At 21.3% G+C, this 19,975-nt stretch overlaps 7 protein-coding genes across 7 annotated transcripts; 5 read left to right on the forward strand and 2 right to left on the reverse strand.

The window, feature by feature from the left end:
• Positions 1–619: 619 nt before the first annotated feature.
• On the forward strand, positions 620–2,288 carry PVVCY_0702070 (conserved Plasmodium protein, unknown function; the record flags this gene model as incomplete). The annotated part of the gene is made up of 5 exons (XM_037634196.1): positions 620–1,477; positions 1,613–1,729; positions 1,832–1,918; positions 2,041–2,135; positions 2,279–2,288. 5 exons carry the CDS (start codon positions 620–622, stop codon positions 2,286–2,288), a joined length of 1,167 nt encoding a protein of 388 aa, XP_037490336.1.
• Positions 2,289–3,207: 919 nt separating this feature from the next.
• Positions 3,208–5,585, forward strand: PVVCY_0702080 (conserved Plasmodium protein, unknown function; the record flags this gene model as incomplete). The annotated part of the gene is made up of 10 exons (XM_008627842.2): positions 3,208–3,303; positions 3,403–3,480; positions 3,655–3,963; positions 4,100–4,360; positions 4,488–4,547; positions 4,638–4,729; positions 4,811–4,927; positions 5,061–5,160; positions 5,238–5,317; positions 5,444–5,585. The coding sequence occupies 10 exons, from the start codon at positions 3,208–3,210 to the stop codon at positions 5,583–5,585; spliced, it is 1,335 nt and encodes a 444-aa protein (XP_008626064.2).
• A 280-nt stretch (positions 5,586–5,865) lies between these two features.
• PVVCY_0702090 (conserved Plasmodium protein, unknown function) lies at positions 5,866–6,862 on the forward strand (the record flags this gene model as incomplete). Its single annotated transcript, XM_008627841.1, has 2 exons — positions 5,866–6,160; positions 6,354–6,862. The coding sequence occupies 2 exons, from the start codon at positions 5,866–5,868 to the stop codon at positions 6,860–6,862; spliced, it is 804 nt and encodes a 267-aa protein (XP_008626063.1).
• Positions 6,863–7,971: 1,109 nt separating this feature from the next.
• PVVCY_0702100 (protein transport protein GOT1, putative) lies at positions 7,972–8,382 on the forward strand (the record flags this gene model as incomplete). Its single annotated transcript, XM_008627840.1, has 1 exon — positions 7,972–8,382. The coding sequence occupies one exon, from the start codon at positions 7,972–7,974 to the stop codon at positions 8,380–8,382; it is 411 nt and encodes a 136-aa protein (XP_008626062.1).
• Positions 8,383–9,079: 697 nt separating this feature from the next.
• On the reverse strand, positions 9,080–10,080 carry PVVCY_0702110 (conserved Plasmodium protein, unknown function; the record flags this gene model as incomplete). The annotated part of the gene is made up of 2 exons (XM_008627839.1): positions 9,080–9,866; positions 10,013–10,080. The coding sequence occupies 2 exons, from the start codon at positions 10,078–10,080 to the stop codon at positions 9,080–9,082; spliced, it is 855 nt and encodes a 284-aa protein (XP_008626061.1).
• Positions 10,081–10,982: 902 nt separating this feature from the next.
• Positions 10,983–17,775, forward strand: PVVCY_0702120 (conserved Plasmodium protein, unknown function; the record flags this gene model as incomplete). The annotated part of the gene is made up of 4 exons (XM_008627838.1): positions 10,983–16,325; positions 16,440–16,796; positions 16,917–17,359; positions 17,451–17,775. The coding sequence occupies 4 exons, from the start codon at positions 10,983–10,985 to the stop codon at positions 17,773–17,775; spliced, it is 6,468 nt and encodes a 2,155-aa protein (XP_008626060.1).
• Positions 17,776–18,238: 463 nt separating this feature from the next.
• PVVCY_0702130 (conserved Plasmodium protein, unknown function) lies at positions 18,239–19,699 on the reverse strand (the record flags this gene model as incomplete). The annotated part of the gene is made up of 1 exon (XM_037634197.1): positions 18,239–19,699. The coding sequence occupies one exon, from the start codon at positions 19,697–19,699 to the stop codon at positions 18,239–18,241; it is 1,461 nt and encodes a 486-aa protein (XP_037490337.1).
• Between the last annotated feature and the right edge of the window lie 276 nt (positions 19,700–19,975).

The following is a 19,975-nucleotide window of genomic DNA, read 5'->3' on the forward strand; positions in this document are numbered from 1 at the left end:
AAAATAATAAAAACAAGAGAAGGGAAGTTCTTATAAGGCAATCATAAAAATAATTTTTTGTGCTTAAATAAAATTTGATATTTATAATAACATTGTCTGCATATTTATATCTACAATATATATCTGTTACATATACATGCATAATTATATTTTTTTAAAAATATTTTGAAGTTATAAGATCCGAAATATAAGCCATTCATACATAATTTAAAGGAAAAATGCGTTTATGATTATAAATTTAATTGTATATTCATATAGACATATATATAATTGGACATATTTTTATAAAAAAACGTTATACTTTAAATTACTATATATATAAATATTTATTTGAAAAAAAATCGCTATATTAACATATTTTTCTCTATATTCTTAACTGTAAAAATAAATATTAATTTGAGAAAAATTATGTTTATTTGTTTAGCTAAAATGTCTTTTTATGAATTTTGAAAATATAGCATTGAAGCTAGAGCATATAAAGATTATTACAAATATATATAGGGTTGTTTACGAACAAAAGTGTGTATATTTGTAAACTATACAATTTCATATATATTAAGGTACATAATAGTATTATAATGCTTTGCAAAATTTATGAAGTAAAACTAAAATAGTGATTATGAATTTGCTTCATGCATATATACCGCCTTATGCAAACCAAAATTCGAGCATTCAAAATGGCAGTGTTCAAAACTATAACTCAAACTCAAATTTAAATTTAAATTCAAACTCAAATAGTGGATCAAATGTTTATGTGAATTCTTTCCCTATTCCCAATATGAATGCAAATATGTTCTTAGGGCATAATAATACAACAGTGAGTGTATATAACAACAGTCCGATAAGACCCCAATTTGCTATAGACCCAAAAATATATTCAAAAGACTTTAATCAAAGCAATTTTAATAATCTTCCTATAAAATATGAGGATACCTCAAATTATAATAGATATAATAATATTGGGAATAACTATTTAAAAGGGCAAGATGAATATTTATATAAATCATATCTTGATAGTAAAATGATTAGTTTACAATATAACAAGAGCAATAATAAGAATATTAACAAAAATGTTACACATGAAATATATAGAGATAACTGTAAAAGAGTAATAATATTTGATCTGGATGATACCTTAATTCCTACATGTTGGATTAGGGATAGATTAACAGCTAAATATAATCTTAGTTATGAACAATCTCTTAAAGAAATAAAAAAAGAAATACAAACAAATAAAAATTATAATTTTGAATCAACAGTATGCTCTGTGATACATCTAGCTAAATCTATATCATCTGGAGTATTTATTGTGACCAATGCGAGAAGTGATAAATGGATAGAAACTGTCAGATGGCTATTTCCTCAATTTTCAAAAGTTCTAGATGAATATAACATTCCTATAATACGAACAGATCAACAAATGGAGGTATATCCTTTAAAATTGTATGAACATTTTCGATTTTGGATGAATGCTAAGGTAAGTTTTTTAAAGTGTAGAAAAAAAAGGATTATGCGTTAAAAAAAAAATTATATGTGAAAATGGGGAAAATATTTCTCTCCATATATATATGTGTATCACATATTCGTTCATTATTTTTTTTGAACATTGTAGAAAAAAAAGTTTTATGAAATAATTATGAGTCACAGGAACTTATGCAATCGATACGCTCCGGGAAAAATCGATTTCATTTCTTTAGGGGACACAGAGTTTGAAGAAGTCGCAACACGAGTATGATAAGAATATAAAATTTTCAAAGTTGAAATAGTATTAGCTTATGGCTGCATGGAAATATTGTTCTTTCATTTGTTTATCGTTCTTTTTTATTTGTAGGAACTTCAAATGAGTAATAAGAACATAATAAATAAGGCGTTTAACATAAAAGTTCAAGCTGGATTACCCCTAGGAGAATTTATTGGAGTAAGAGAAAGGAGGACAGATTTATATGAGTTTGTAGAAGCATATATTTGTGTATTGTATATATATACGTGTGAATTATTTCATTATAGACATGCATATATTTCATGTTTGTAACGATGCAGCAACTAAAACTGATACAAGTGGGTCTATCAATAATTATTAAAGAATCTTATTCCTATAAATATTTAGCTTTGTCTGGATCTGTTCAAATTAAATTGTAATTTTATAAAAAATTAAAGAGACATTACATTTGTGTCTATACATGTGGATGCTTGTATAGAGATGGTTTAAAAGATTTGAGACAATATATTTCTACATTTTATATTTTAAATAATTTGAACTTTTTAAACTTTTTTGCAGATTTTACTAGTAAACTATTATATAAGCCAGGGTAATTGTTTATTTTTTTAATTAACTCTTAAAAGAAATGAAGAATTAATCATTTTAAAGCATTTAATTAATAAAATGTAGGATGGAAATTTGATATGAAGTTAGCCGATTTTATTGTAGAGACATTTATTGTTTTACAATTATCCATGTATATACAAAATAGTAATGATTTATATTTTGAAAATATAGAGAATATTATTTTTAATAGTATATATAAATATTATATGTAAGTATAGATGATTTTAAAATGTGTATTTTTTTACATTCAGCTATATCATATAGACATATATTTTTATATATTATTTATTATTTTAAAAATATTTGATTAATTATTTCATTTTATTTTTTTGATAAATGATGTTTATAATTAGTAAGTCTTATTATTTTAAGTTTTTTTTAATTGTTAATTAATTTTGCTTTTTTAGATGATTATTTTTTATTTGTTTATCTAATTATTTATTATTATTATTTTAAAAAAAACGATTTTTACAATTTTCCTATAAATAAAAAATATAATTATGAAAAAATAAATTATGAACAAATAAAATTTTATGATTTTTTTTTTTTTTAAGTTATATGTTTGTATGGCTAGCTATGCACACACGTTTATAAAAGAGAAAAATATTAAGACAAGATAAAATAAGGAAAAGGAGAAATAAATAAATACAAGAATATATATGTATTATATATTTTTTGGAAATAATCATTTTTTTTCTTTATTTATATAGATATATTCCTAAGGTATATAGGAATATATTTTATTATTTTATGATTAAGTTTAAAAAGAGAGAGCTTAATTTGTGATATGCGTACATGTATATATAACTTGGTAGATTTAATTGTTCTAGTATGACGTATTTGCATAACGTATTTGTATAACTTATTTAAGTCATAAAAAAATGCAACAAAATAATCTTAAGAATAAAAAAAAGATTGTTAAAAATGTTGGAAATAAAGTTTATAGTCTTAACAAAAGGACAAAGGCTTCAACAAAAGTATGAAAAAAAAATTTACGATATCAAAAAAATATGTATAGTGTAATGCATATATATGAATGTATAAAAAAAAAATAAATTTATTTTTTTTTTATAAAGAGAGCTTTAGCAAATGAAAAGCAAAACGAGAAAAGCCCAACCATTTTAAGATGGATAGTCCTGTTAAGAAATTTGAAAGTATATCCAAAATAAACAAATAAACAAACAATATAATGTCTGAATAAAAATGCAAAATAGTTTGAAAAGGATTAGACTTATTAGTGGTGTGTATTAGGCAAACTAGTCATACATATTTGTATGTATATTTATTTCCCCTTGAAAATTATTTCCTACTTTTATACTGTATCGAAGCTGAAGCAGCTGAAAAAAAATATAGACGAGGAAATGAATAACTACGAAATAAATAAAAATATTAATGATAAGATGTTATTATTTTTAAATGACAACTTCGAAGAAAATGTAATTTTAGATAAAATCGAAGATTTGAAAAGAAGTAATATAAATGTGTTAGTAGATATACATAAAGAAAATATAAATAATATGGAGAAACAATTTGAAGAAGAAATAAAAAAATTATTTAAAAATTTTGAGGATGATCAAGAAATTTTAATAAAAAATAGAAATAGTATAATTCATAAAATAAACATTTTTTATAATAAGGTTAGTTATTGTTCTATTTTTTTTTATAAAGTTGTAGAACTAATTATTTTTGTTGTGTCTATTTTATGTTTCATTTGTATTTCATTTTATTATTTGTATTAATTACAAGTTTTGATATATTTTTCATAAATAAAAGATGGAAGAAAATCGAAAAAATAGGAAAAGCATTTTAGAGAAAGACGAGCAAGATATTATGGATGAAATATATAAAAACGATATTGCCGATAAACATATATCAAATTATAATTTCAAAAAATATAAGGAAGAGAATGATAAAACATTTAATCAGCTTCTTATTGAAAGTAAGAAAGCATTAGACGATGAGGATGAAAAATATAATTCAATAAAAATGAAATATGAAAAAAATCAAAATAACTTATTGTCTAAAGAAAAGGAGGTAATACAAAAGATGGAAAACGCATATCAACAAAAATAAATGAATAAAAAAGATGAAAAAGATAAAAATTGTGTAGTGCTTATCTTGATAATTATGCACTTATTCATGTTATATTTTTTTATACAAGGTTCACGATTTGGAAGCGAAAATCGATAACTGGAAGTTGAAGCTTGAAAATGAAATGAAAGTGGGTTTTAAAAAATGCGAAAAATGATAAATATAAGAAATATATGACAGTGAGAAAAATTACATATTTTCTTGACCGCTTTAAATGTAGATATACGAAATTCAGATTGAAAGACTAAGGAAGGAGAAGACTCAGCTTCTAAATCACATAAGGACGATTAAGTTGATACTTCAAAAATTGAAGTAGGTGGAAAAAGTAGGAAATCGAAAAAAAATGTGGATATCATAATATTCATATGTATATTTATTCATTTATTTCTTTAGACATAATGATAAGCAAAGACTAATTGACATAACTTTAAACTCAAGCAAGTGCATAAAAAAATTAGAAGAAAATATTACCCTTGCAAATAAGTTGATAAGCACGAACAACCTATGCAGGTATAGCAAAAAAAAGATCTATATAAGTCTACGATTTATTAATATTATTTTCTTTCCATATATGTAGATCGCACATATTTATGCTACACAAAAAAAAGTGATTATGACTGATTGTTATTTTTTTAATGTATAGGAAATATGAAACGGAGAGAGAAAAACTTTTTTCATGTTTAAATTTGGGAGAGACAAAAAAAGAGGATATAATAATTGAGGAAGAAAAGGATAACCTTTTTGTAATGCAAAAAAAAAAAAAAAAAAAAAAAATGAGACAATGAAATGGGCATTATATAATAATTTTGCAACTTTTCAGAGTGATAATAATTTAAAGGAAGAGAAAATAAGTCTGTTTGAGAATTTTTTTAAGAGAAAAAATAAAGCTATTTTAGATATGTAAGTTAATCGTATTGAAAAATTTTAAAAATTTAGTAAATTATTGTGTGTGTATATATGGAATAGCATTAATGTTAGATTATTTTTTATATATTTTTTCTTGCTTTTTTAATTGGGATGTTGTAGAATAATTTTAAAAAAAGAATTAAAATCTCTTAAGAAAAAAAATGAAGAATATAAAAAATATATTGACGAAATGGAAGATAAATTAAATTTGAGTAAAATAGTGAAATACAAAAAGGAGGACTTTATTATATACCCTTCCTAACTTATTCATTTTTATGCATATGGAAATACACACAAAAATGTATATGCATAGTTCTGTAATTTTTTATATTGCATTCCCTTTATTTTTTTTTCATAAAAAATAAATTATATCAAAAAAAATTATCGTATCGAATTATTATTCCTTGTTTATTTTGTTACTTAATTTATGAGATTTTATTTTTTCAATATTTTTTAATAGAATTTTTTCTACATTCTTTATCCTGTAATTTGTTAATTCTATTTTAAAAAAAATGAAACAATTAAAAAATTAATATATAAATATGAATATTCCATGGAAATTATCAACAGCTCGAAAATTTAGTAGATTATTTTCATCAAAGGTGGAAATTCCTTATTTTTTTAAAAATGATTCAGGAGTTTTAATAAAAGAGCAAAAAACATTTCCTTGTGAAATTGGGAATAAGGAGAGTGAGAAAGAAAGTGGATATACACTAATAAATAATATTCATTATATGAAAGAATTTGATTTTTATGATAGACTTATAAAAATATATGTGGATGTTCTTTTAAACTATTCAAAATACCCATTGCATGTTCAGCATTTGCATATTTTTGGTTAGAAAAATAATAAGAAATTATAAAATGAATATAAAATATAATGATATGATAATTTTAGTTGCTTTCTCTTGTTTGTCCATTTTTTAAACTTCCTCCATATTGCATGGTGTTCATAATAAAATGAGACAATGCACATGCATAGCTATTAGAAGGCATAGACATGTTGACATTCTTTTTCTTTTCAATGCAGGTCGAAATCTTTTAAAAGAAAAAGTTGATAATATTAAAAAAAGTATAGAACATAAAAATGTGGTATTGGGGACAGAAGAAGATAATACAAATGATTTAAATGAATATCTCTCAGAATTAAATAATACATTATTTTATAATAATAGAGAAGAAAAAAAAATATATACAAATTGTCAAATTGATAATATTATTACAAAAGTAAAAGAATTTTATAATTATAAAAATGTTATATATGCTTTATTTAATTTAGAGCATAATAAAATAATTTTTAATTATACAGAGAAATTATTAATAAAAGATTTACAACATTGTTTTGTTAATTCAAATATAAATAATAATAGAAAAATATATAAATATATAAATAAGAATGGAAAGGATAATGTCTATATTTATATATTAGAATTTTCAAAAAATTTAAATATTTTAAAAAATCGATTTGAGCTTATTAAAAAGTTGTTTTATTCGTATAATACCTCAGAAAATAATATGACATACAATAAAAATGTTTGAAATAATAAACTATTTTATGCTATAAAAAATGTTGCTATATAGAAAAAATTAAATGAATATTACTCCAGTTTGTCATTTTATTTGCATTGAATAAGTTATAACTTTTTCGAGCAAGTTAAGTGTCTATTAGTTGCTTATTTAATTTGCCTGTTAATTTTTTTATTATTTTTTACATGCTGTTGTTTTTTCAGCCTTTTTCGTTGCATATTGTTAATGTAAATATATATATGCAATTATTGTTTTCTTTTTGCATATATATTTTTTAAATTAATAGAAAAAAAAATATATAATAAGGCATATTTTTATGCAATATCGTATATGTTTTTTTTTTATACGTGATTTTTTTTATACGTGATTTTTTTATACGTAATTTTTTTATACGTGATTTTTTTTATACGTATTTTTTTTATAAAGCATATATTTTTAATACGTAATTATTAGCATGCCCATTTATATATATATAATAATTTGTATAGTTTAATTCTTTTTTTTTGCTCATACAAATAATAATAGTATATAATACTATATATATTAATTATTTTTTTTTTTTACTCTATGACAAAACAATTAATGATATAATTTGATCAACATAAAATATATTTAAGTATTTTACGAGATATTATATTTATAAATAAAAATGGCATTATAATAAATATATATATAATTTTTTATTTTATTTTTTTTTAATATATCTATATGTATATAATTGAATATAAACAAACCTTGAAGATATGACTAGAGTGTTTTGACAATAAGTTTGAAGAAAAGTAATTTATAAAAATATATTTTATGGAATATTATAAAGTATAATTTTAAGCAAATTTTTGAAGAATATATGACATTTATTGATATAATATTTTTAAAAACAATTTAACAAGAAAGAACAAAACAGAAAAATAAACTAGCTTACGGAATGGATGCAACTATAATAACACTTCAAATATAATAGATTTTATTTACATACAGATCTTGTACATATTAATTATTGGTATTGAATAGAATGATAAATAATATACTAAGGAAAAATTAGAACAGTTTTAAAAATATAAGTTTGGAAGAAAACAAAATTAAATAAAATAAATTTAGAAAGAAAAAAAAAGTAATAAAAAATGTGGGATGAAAACAAAACAATAGGTTTGGTGCTATTTGTTTTAGGAGTAGTATCAGGATTTATAGGAGTGTTTTTATTTTTTGATAAGTTTTTTTTATGCATTTCTAATTTGTTTTTATTATTGGGTTTATATTATTTATTGGGACCAGCAAAAATTGTAAAATTTGTTACAAATAGAAATAAAGTTGGAGGAAGTGCATGCTTTTTATTAGGCTTTTTGTTAATACTTTTCGGAAGAACATTTTTTGGCTCTTTATTTCAAGGATATGGCTTATATAGATTATTTTTTTCCTTTTTACCAAATATTATTAGTACCGTGAAATATTCACCGCTTGGTTTTATACTAGAGATACCAGGAATTAAACAAATATCTGAATATCTTTTAAATAACAAGCGTTTACCGATTTGAATATAAAAAAATAACTTTTTATTCATTGTTTTAATTTATTTGCCTTATATATTTGTATATGCACACATGTATATATGTATAGACATAATATGATTATTGCACTGTCGCATATTCACATTTACATGTTTTCATATATAAAATATTGTGTTTCCACAAATATACACTTTATGTGTGCTCACATGCTTTATTATATTTTTCATTGATTGATTTTGTATTGTATGATATTACTTTTTTTTCTTTTTAAAAGTTTTCTTTTTTTGTAATTTTAAACACTTATATGTTTTCTTTTTAAAATTAAAAACAACAACGAAATAAAGAATTTTTAAGGAATGTAATTTTATAGCTATTTTTTTTTTCTAGCTAAAAAAAGGATATAGCTAGCTACTATAAAAAATAATTTTTGAGTAATATATGCATTATTACTTTTTAATTATTTTAAGATAATATGTATATATGTTATATATAGAAATGTTTGGAATAAGGATTGTATGGATAAACCATGTCTAATTATGAGTAATTAAAAATGAAAATGTATTAGCAAAATAAAATAAAACAAACTAAACACTAATTATGAATATATTATATCACTATTTAACGGTTGATAATAGTTGGTTAAATGAGAGAAAACAATTAAAATGGAATATGCATATATGTATACATATATATATCCGTGTGTGAATTGAGGGTGTAGTGCTTTTTATAGGGCATCAACACCTGAGTCTGTGATTTGAAATGTAAGTGTTTTATACATGCGTAAAAATTCTGAACATTTAATAACCATTTTTCTGACTTGTTCATTATTTTTTTTTGATTTTTTAAAAATAATAACTGTGTTTGAACAAGAAGAGTTAATAATATAATCGGAAATATTAAAAGAGAAATCCGAATAATTTTTGTTAATATTTGAACTATTAATTAATAGGATGAAGATATTATTTTCATATGATATTTGTTTTAAAATTAAAGACATTTTAATATATAGTTGATATTTTTTATAACTATCTAAATTTTCATTTCCATTAAGTATAGAATTAAATGAGTCAATTACAAGTAATGATATTTTATTATATTTGATAATACTATGTATATCTTTTTGAAATAATGAAAAGAATTCATTCTCATCATTTATTTTTTGAATATATAAATTTTTTAATATATTTCTTACTATGTCATTTTTATTTGTTTTAAATGAGGAGAGATTTTTTTGGTCGTCATTTTGATTTAAATTATTTTCGCTGTGTTTTAATTTATTCTCTATTATGGTTGTAAGCCTTTGTATTGGAAAAGTTCTATTAAAATAGACATAAAAAACAATATTTTCTTTTTTTTCTTTATTTATTTTGATTAATTGTTCTGCACACAAAGTAAGAGCAAATTGTGTTTTTCCGCTTCCTGGGCTTCCTACAAATTCTATTAAGCTATGATTAATTATTCCATTTTCGAAAAATAAATTAATTTTTTCATTTTCAAATGTCAGTTTTTTTCTGCACACAAATAAAAAAGTTGAAAGTCATATTATAGGATATTAAATATAATGAAGACCAAATGAAAAAACAGGTGTATGTAACTTATGAAAATTTTCAATGACTGATATGAATTGAAGTTTTATCATTTATATTTTTTGAATAACCTTTGAGATTTATTAAATGTGGAATCTTCGAATATTTGCTCAACTGATCTACATGTATTTTTATTCATCAGGTAAATAAATCATAGACAGTATTTCATATTTAAGGGTGTTTTTGTGTGATTATTTTTTGTCGGTATATATATATATTTAAAAAATAAATAATACTATTAAGAATAATGGCTTTGAGGTATTTTATTATATAAGGCCTTTAAATAAGCTTTTATGGACAATATGAAAAATAAAATATTTCAGTATTATTATCGTATATTCAAATATAGGAATAATAAGAAATACTGTACAAAAAAAATGATTTATAAAATATTAGAAATTTTTATGTTATCTCTTAGTTTTAAACTTATAAAAAAATGTTTTACTTGATTATATTTGTGTAAAAAATTATGTTAATACAAAATAACAAAAAAAAATGTGCACTAATTTGTAAAAATAAAAATATAATTTTTTTTTCCCTATGATTTTTTCACTTATACATTTCAAATATTTTAATTTTAAACTTTTATATAAAATATTATTGCAAAATGGAAAAAAAAATATATATTTTTTTGAAATATTTATAATAAGTTATGAAGTATAAAGATAAATAAGAAATGATAAAAAGTATATAGATATTATATGATATATATAAATGCATATATAATAAATTTATAGAATGATTTATATAAAAGCCCAAATAAATGGAACAACGAAGAGGTTTGTGTATATTTTTACACATATATAACGGAATAAAACAAAATAATAAATATAAATTATGCATTATAGAGAAAAATTAAGATTCCTTGATGAGGGTGAGGACTTGAAAGTGTTACTTTGGCATGACCAAGAGAGATAAGAAGATTTTAGCACAATACAAATTGAAAATAAATAAAATACGTTAAAATACAACAAAAAAAAGAAGGTAAAGATAAAAATCGAATTTGTATAATTGAATGGCAAGATTAAATAAGGAATAAAAATGAATAAGAGAAAAGGGGAAGTGTGGCTTTTCCTTTTTATAACATTCTTGGTAGTTCTTTTAAATAATTTTAAGAGGTCTTATGAAAAAGATAATGAAAGGAATCTTAGTGAAATAACAAAAGATGAAATAAAATATGAGGGATGTAAAAAGTTAGTACCTTTTTATTTAAATACCCCAGAGTATTATAATATATCTAATGAAATAAATATATCAAATAATTATTCAATAAAATTAGATATAACATATATATATTTTGAATATATAAATCGTGATTTTTATGTAAATTTAAAATTGTATAGTAAACATGTTGATAAAGTTGAATTATATGAATATGTCGATAATAAAGGTGTATTATTATTTGATGAGAATGAGGAAGACAATTTAATAAAATATTTATTTTATGTACAAAATGATAAGAATAATAAATATGAAAATGAAAAAAAACGCATTTTTTATTTTATTATACATTCAAATAAAATAGAAACAATTAGTGAATGTGTTGATATAAGATTAGATCTAGGGATAGGACCAATTGTTTTGAAAAATGTAGAAAAGAAAAACTTAGTTGGAAGTGTTTATAATGAAGAAAAAATAAAAAAAGATAAAAAAATAGAGCATGATAATGGTTATATAGTAGTTAAAGAAAATTATCGTTATGCACCAAATGGATATTTTAATTTCTCTTTAAAAAATAATAAAGATTTTAATATTGATGAGAATGGTAAAAAATATATAATCGTATATAATGTTATAATTATTCTCGAATTTAATCAAGAGAATAATATAAAATTTTTTTCACTTTTATCCCAAGAAAAAAATAAATGGAATAATTTTTCTATGCAATTAAAGAAAATAAAATTAAATAAAAATTATTTACATAATATGAATATGGAATATATAATAAAACATGCAAACAGTGACATGAATTGTGATGATATGTGTGTAAAAAGTGAAGAAGGAAAAAATGGAGTAATATTTTTAAATGCCTTACTAAGCAATAAATATATTTACAATTTTCAAATACGATATGCTGAAAATGGGGAGGAAAATGATAAGGATGTTGGTAGGAACCAAGGGGCTACAAAAAAAGTTCTGAATCAAAGTAGTGTAATAAATTTTAATTTTGAATATAATATAGTTAATAATTTTGATAAGTTTACAATTTTAGATTATTTACGAACCCATTTTAATCATGAAAATATTCAAAATACATTTTTTTTTGACAAAATAATTCAAACAAAAGATAATAATAAAAATAGTATACTACCAGCAATTGGCTTAAATAAAGAATGTGTAGAGGGGAATAAAAAGGAATGTAATAAATATGAGGTAGATAATAATTATATAATTTATGGAAATACTATTGAAATAAATGACAATTTTATTTTAAATTTTGATCCTAATAATTTATTTAAAGAAGAAGAAAAAGTAAGTATAATAATTGAAGAAGAATCTTTTTTTAATTTTATGTTAGAAACAAAATCAGAAAATGTTTTTGTAAATTTATTGAAAAAGGATTCTAGTGAAACTGTATGTAATACTTATTATTTAGATAAAATGAAGGATTATAATTTATTTAGTTACTTAACTAAGGGTGAGAAAATAATTTTAAAATATGATAAAACTAATTTTAGTAGACATAGTATAAAAAATCTTTCAAAGAAAATTATAATATATATAAGATGTATTATTCCGAAAGGGGAATATGATTTAAAAATAAATTTTGAAGGATATAATAAAAGTTTTGAGACAAATAATATTAATTTAATAATTCAGCCATTAGGTGTATATGAAAATATGCATTCATGTGGTAGTAAAATGAATTCAATAACAGATATGTTTTATTATAATCTTCGAACAGAAAGTTCGGATAAAAAAAATGAGAGTAGTGTAGTGTCATATAAAAACATTTATGAAAAAATGTGGGAATTAAATAATCCAATTTTTAATGATTTTGATTTTATAATATTATATGAGAATGAGATATATGAAAAGGTAGATAACATAATAGTTACTATAAATAATTCAATATTTTCTGATATATTTATTATAATTTTAGAGACAATAAAAGATGAAACACATTATTATGTATATAAAAATTCAAGGGAAGTAATGGAATATGAAATTCAAAATAAGATCAATAACAAAATAAGTATATATGTATTAACACCAAGCTTACATTATAGTGGTAAAAAGATATGTGGATTTTTTTTTGTTGATATAGATTTTATACAAAGTGAAAATAAAAAAGAATTTATTGGAGAAGTATCATTATTTAATATGCATGAAGGGAATAAAAGTTATATTGGGAAGGTTAGTCATATTCCATATTTAATAATAGGATATGATACATATAATTTTAGCCAATTTTGTTATATACCAGATACTAAAGAACATGTACTTGTAATTTTTATTGAAAAAGAATCTATAATAAAAATAAATTGTTTTATGGAAAATTATGTATATATAGAACTATATGAAAGAAAACATGTTGGTGGTGAAATAAAAAAAGTTAAATTATTTGAAGAATATCAACAAGCATATATTGAATCCTTTACTAAGGGTGAATATGAAATTGTGTTTAAATTTAATGTACAAAATGATAGAGAGATGAGTAATTTTTTTTACTTACAAATATATATATATCAAATAAATTTATTAGATAAATGTGTATTTCATATTGAAGATAATTTTAGTGAAATAACAGAAGGATCAAATTCTATATATGACTTAAATAGTGTTGAAAAAAAAATAAAAAAAAATAATAATAATAAAAATAGTAATAAAGAAATTGGATATTTTAATGATAAAAATGGTTTTATATTTGAAAATGATTTGTCTTATTATTTTTTTAAGAGATATTTACTTTTTCTTTTTCCAAAAGAAGGAAATAAAAAAATTGAAAAAAAAATAATTTTACCTGAGATGGGTAATATGAATAGTTCAGGATTTATATTAAAAGCTGAGTTAGTATTTCATAAAAATTTTTTACCTTATAAATTATCTTTACAAGAAGAAGGAGAAAATATGTTAGTTCACGAAAGTAATATATACAAAAACAAAGTTATAACAACCCTTAACATTTTAAATAAAGATATAAAATATGTAAAATTATATATATATTTATATGATAATGTACATGAAAATATAAATGAAAAATATTGCCCATATGCTTATTTAAATATTATTTACACACGCGAATTAGAGGGATATAATAAAGCTGAGAACGAGGCATATCAATATGGTACTATGAATTTGCCTCTTCTTTTGAACAACATACTATTGAAGAGGTATACTGATTCGGAAGTGGCAAAAGTGGGAGAAATAAGAGAAGTTAGAGAAGTTGGAAAGGTTGAAAATGAAAAGTTGAGGAGTGGTAGTGATAAAAATGGCGGAGAAGTGACTCCATTTCATGAGAAAAATGGAATATCTATCAACAATCAGAGAATAGAATACAAATTTATTACTAGTAATAATAATATAACATTTTTTGTGGCGGAAAAGGATGTTTTTTTAAATATGTACATTTATAAAGATGGTAAAGAAGGTATTACGCTAAGCATTTATAAATATAAAGATATGGGAAAATTCGAAAAAAGTGAAATATTACCATACGATGAAATAAATAAAGATATAGAGTCATGTTGTGAAGAAGTAGGTTCGTATTCTAAAACTGATAATATATATATATCAAGATATTTTGAAAAAGGTTTATATATATTTAAATATTCTGAAAGTTTGTCATATATAAATATGGTTATGAGTATGATGTGGGTTGAAGGTCCAAATATTAGTGGTGTAGTTGACACTTCAAAGAAAAATAATAAATATGAAATTAATAATTATATTGAAGAAAAGGAATCAAAATTTTATTTTAGTAAAGAATTAAAATGTAATGAGAAAAAAGAAATATTTTATGAAGACAAAAATTTGAAAGATTTCGAAAAATTTTTTATACAAAATGTGTTTGATAAAAATATGTATACAATTTATTATGGAAGTAAAAAAAATGAAATAACATTTTCTAACCAATCTAAGAATATAGTAATATATGAAAGGGTACATATATGTTTTGGAAATGAAATATTTAATAATAAAATTATTAACAATTCAGGTAATATTGAAGAAAATGAAAAGGAAGAGTCTCATATTATTTTAAATATAAATGTAGAGAAAGAATGTCAATTGTATGTAGAAATAAAACCACATTATTATTATTTTATATATCCATTTGAAATAAATATATTATCAAAAGGTTCATATTTTAAAGTGTCTAGTGAAAATAAAAATTATGTATATGCAAATGTTGAACAGGGGGAATATAAAATAGAGATTTCTTTCAAAATGAAGAATGATGGAAAAAATGAAGTAAACAAAATTCATGGGTCAATATTTGATGTTATAGTATTTATAAATAATATTTCAAATGAAAATAAATTAAAGAATATTGATTTGTTAGATAAAGAAAATAAAAAGATGGTACCATTAAAAAGTGAGACATATAATATGAATAAATTGTATAGCCGAAATGTTTATAAAAATATATTCAACAAAGTTAATCTTAAAAATTTAAATGAAAATGGAATTGTAGTAAATGAAAATATGATTACACATAAATATGATTATAATAATTTTTTTTGTTATGATAAATATATTATAAAAAATAATCAAGAAATATTTTTTACATTAATGGATAATACTCCTTACATTTTGAAGGTATATTTGGCACCAATCTATGAGCTAAGTGAAAATAGCAACTTGGGAAAGGGTGAAAGTAGTGAGAAGAATGGTGAATCTTCATTTCTTTATAAACCCTCTAATAATTATTTAGATTACACTTTAAATGTTCGAAATGTATTTAATATTGAGGTGTTGGAAAATAATGTGAATAATAGTTATGCCCCTGAAAAGATAATTAAAGAGAAAAAATTAAAAAATAAAATAACTGAAAAAAAAACATCAGACTCAAATATATTATATGCAAATGAAGATAATGAATATATATTAAATGTGTATGAGGTTAGTAAAAATTTTAAGTTGGTTATTAAAAATTATAATAATATAGAAAATAATGAAAATCATGTTGAATTAATTTTAAGTTTAGTTCCTTTAAGATATTATAAAATGATTGTGAATCAAAAATATAGCGATGAATATATTGGAGGTTATTTTAAAAATATTTTTAATACAATATCTGGTAAAACAAATTTATATAGTGGTATAATTTTTGAGAAGCAAGAAAATTCTACTCATCTTTGCACACGTGTAGAAACTTCAGTGATATATTTAAAAAATATTATCATGGAGGAATTATTTTCTTTCCCTTTGCATATTAAGAAGGTAAGAACGGCAGTGAATTATAGGAGTATGTGATTATTTTCATACTATGATAAACTTATGTTTTGCTATATAATCAATTTTCTTACCATTTTTAATGTTTCATTTTTTTTTTAGGGTAGCTACATTAAGTTGAACATTGGCTATGACTTTTCGAGAGTTAACTTTGATGTTAAAATTATGAGAAATAATAAGAAGGTCTCAAATAGTAATAAAATTCGAGGAAATATGGATGATGGAAATATAAATATTTTTGAAAATATTAGTTTATTTTTAGAAGAAGGAGAGTATACATTTCAAATAATTTTTTACAATTTAACTGATAACTATATTCATATAAATAAGAATATGAGTTTTCCCTTTTATTTTTCATTTGAAATATTTGAGTTTGCTGAAAATAAAAATGACACATCAGTGTTACTGGATGTGTATCCCCACAATTCAGTGCATATAAACAAAGCTTACCCTTTTAATGTAATTCCACGAAAATTAAATAATAACATATTTGGCTAGTTTGTAAATCCCACTTCGATATGCTCATATGTTCATGTATATATATATTTCTTATTTTTTTTTATCTTTTTCCTTAACTAGATTGATCTTATTTTTTGGTCCGAAGGAAGTAAAGAGAAACACGCCTTTATGGAAGATGGCATGAAAAAGGTAGCATATTTAAGAGTTGGTGAAATAATAAAATCTGGAAAAATAGAAATTCATAAAAATTATTTATTACCAGAAGATATGAATAATTTTAAAAATAATATGGTTTTAAAATTTGATTTAAAAGATAATGTTTATATAATAAATGAAAATGATAATAAAAAGAATAAATATCTTTTTACTTTTTTAAATAATGATATAAAACAAAATGAAGTAGCTATCGAAATGAGTAATAAAGAAGTTAGTAGTCAAGAACAGCTTAAACAAATTCATAGTGAAAGTACAAATAAATCAATTTTATTGGAATATAAAAAAGAGGACTCTGTAAAAGTAGAAGAAAAGGATAGTTCTCTTTCTCATGATGCAAACCAAGACATGTAATATTGAAATTACCCTAATTAATGTTGTTTTACGTTTGCTCACTGCTTACATATGCATACACATATTTCACGATTCTTTTTTTTCCAGGTTTTATGATATAGATAAGGCTATCAAGAATTATCGGTCTAGAAAAAATGAAGAATCGAAGGAAAGCACATCATCTATTTTTAGTAAACCCTTTTCAGAATCAGATAATAAATCATGTATATATATACCTATATTTTCAATAGAGATATTTTGTTTTGAAAAAAATAATTTATTATATTTTATATTCATTTTGTTTATTTTTTTTATGACTAGTGCATTTATATTTTTACTAATAAAATTTTATAAAAATTGGAAGTATTATAGAAATTATGATATTTTCAAAGAATATGATGAAACAGTTGGTCTTTTTGATGATGATATATAAAATTTAATAATAATCTACATATATATATATATGTGTATTAATTTTTTTTGTTTACTTGTATGGATGTTTTGTATATTTAAATTGGCTGGCTTTTTTCACATGCTTTTAATTTTTGGATTTTTTTTATTGTTTATTTCATCTTTGTTTAGTTTGATTTTGTTTATTATTCAATTTTAATGTCTATTCTTTTTTTTACACACATTTTCAATTTTTCCAATTGTGTAAAAAAGACTATAGTTAATATATGCACATATTTTAGTGCAATTTATAAATTAGAAATTATTGAACTATTAAGGAGTTAAAAAAATCAAATAAGTTATTAACAAAAAAAATAGTGTAAATATAGTTGGTAAACAGTATGGATGTAAATAAGTAGATAGACTAAATCTAGGGAAGGGGAATAAAAAAATATTATTAATATTGGATATGTATATACGGAAACATAAATATTTTTGCATAGAGATTATAAATAATTAAATACGTAAGATTTAAGCATAAAATATAAAGAGATATAGGAGATAGTATAAATGAAATAATTAAAATAAATAATTTCATTTGAAAAATTATTACGATATATTTTTATAGTAAATTTATATATATACATTAATGATGTAACAATATAAGAAATAAAAAGTAGTAGACGTGCAAATGAACATAGAAAATGTATAATAGAAATAGTTGTGTCTATAATTGTAAATTTATAAATAAGAATTAAAGGTAGTAAAATAATATTATTATAACTAACTAAAGAAATTAAGGATGATAATTTAATAGCGAATTTTTTTTTTGTAATAAAATAATTAGCTAGTAGTATAGAAATAGGGAGTAGTATATTAAACAAGTAAATAGAAAATAATGTATTATATAGAACATTTAGTTTATTTTGATAAATATAACTATTTATATAATCTTCATTTATATTTACTGTGGTATTAAATATAGTATTACTTAAATTGAAAATAAAAAAATATATAAAAGAAATAAATATATTTAACCATATAAATCCATATATGTCTGGATTTTTTATAATATTCAATTTGTTATCATAATAATCAAAAGCATCATCATTAATAGATTCTACAGTTCTGATATTTTCATTTTCATCATAGTTTTCATTGTCTGAATTGTTTGATGTAAAATTGTTTATGTCTGAAGCATTGTGTGTGGTTGTATTGTTTTGTATTTTGGGACCAATGTCACCTTGTTCAATATCATTAAAATTATTCATATAATAAGATTTTTTATCGACATCACAATAAGGGAATAATGCACACATACATCGATATATAATTATATCATTATCTATATCATAAAAATTTAGTAATTTAGTTCTTATATTATTTAACTTTTTAAATAAAGGGAAAAAACCAAAAGATGTGTTTTCACTATTTTCATCAAAATTATTTTCATTTATTTGGTTATTTAAATTTATTATATTCATTTCTCCTGTTATATTTGTTTGTGTATTATTTGTTTTTTCAGATATGGTATTATATTTTTTTTCAAAACCCTCAGTTTGGTAAAAATTTGAATTATTTTGCGCGTCTAAAATTGTTATGGGACTATTAAAATTATTAATTAGAGTATCATTTTTATTTTCATTTATATTGTTTGTTATATCATCCGAAAAATTGAGTAAATTAGTAGACATGTTTTTATTTCGATTATTATTACTTGGTTCTTTTTTTATATCATTTATATTAAATGTTTTTAAATGATCATTTTGTATATTTCTTATGCCTGATCCAAAAATACTTTCACCATTATCAGTTTGTTTAATATTTTGATTTGCAAAATAAATATTACTACTATTGTTGTCTACCATTGAATTGGGGTTTATACGGAAATTGTTATTATATTCCTTTGGTACCAAGCTAGATCTTTCATTATGGTTATTATAATTTTTATTATGCTCGCTATTCATTGTTAAATTTTCCCCATAAATTTTACAAGCTGTATTGTTGATACAGTTCCTATTAATTTTTATTTTTTCAATTTTTTATGAATGGAGAAAAAAAAAAAAGAATAACAAAAAGATACTGTATTACTAAGCAGAATAATGTGTTATAAATTTTTTAAATCACATTAAATTTGAAAAGGGAAAAAAAATATTTATGGAGTAACAAAAAAAGTGAAAATTATATAAACTTAATAATTAACAGATTAAGATAAAATATGTGAATTTTTTTTTTAATGTGAT

The sequence above is a fragment of the Plasmodium vinckei genome (assembly GCF_900681995.1).
Source record: "Plasmodium vinckei vinckei genome assembly, chromosome: PVVCY_07".
Lineage (NCBI taxonomy): Eukaryota > Apicomplexa > Aconoidasida > Haemosporida > Plasmodiidae > Plasmodium > Plasmodium vinckei.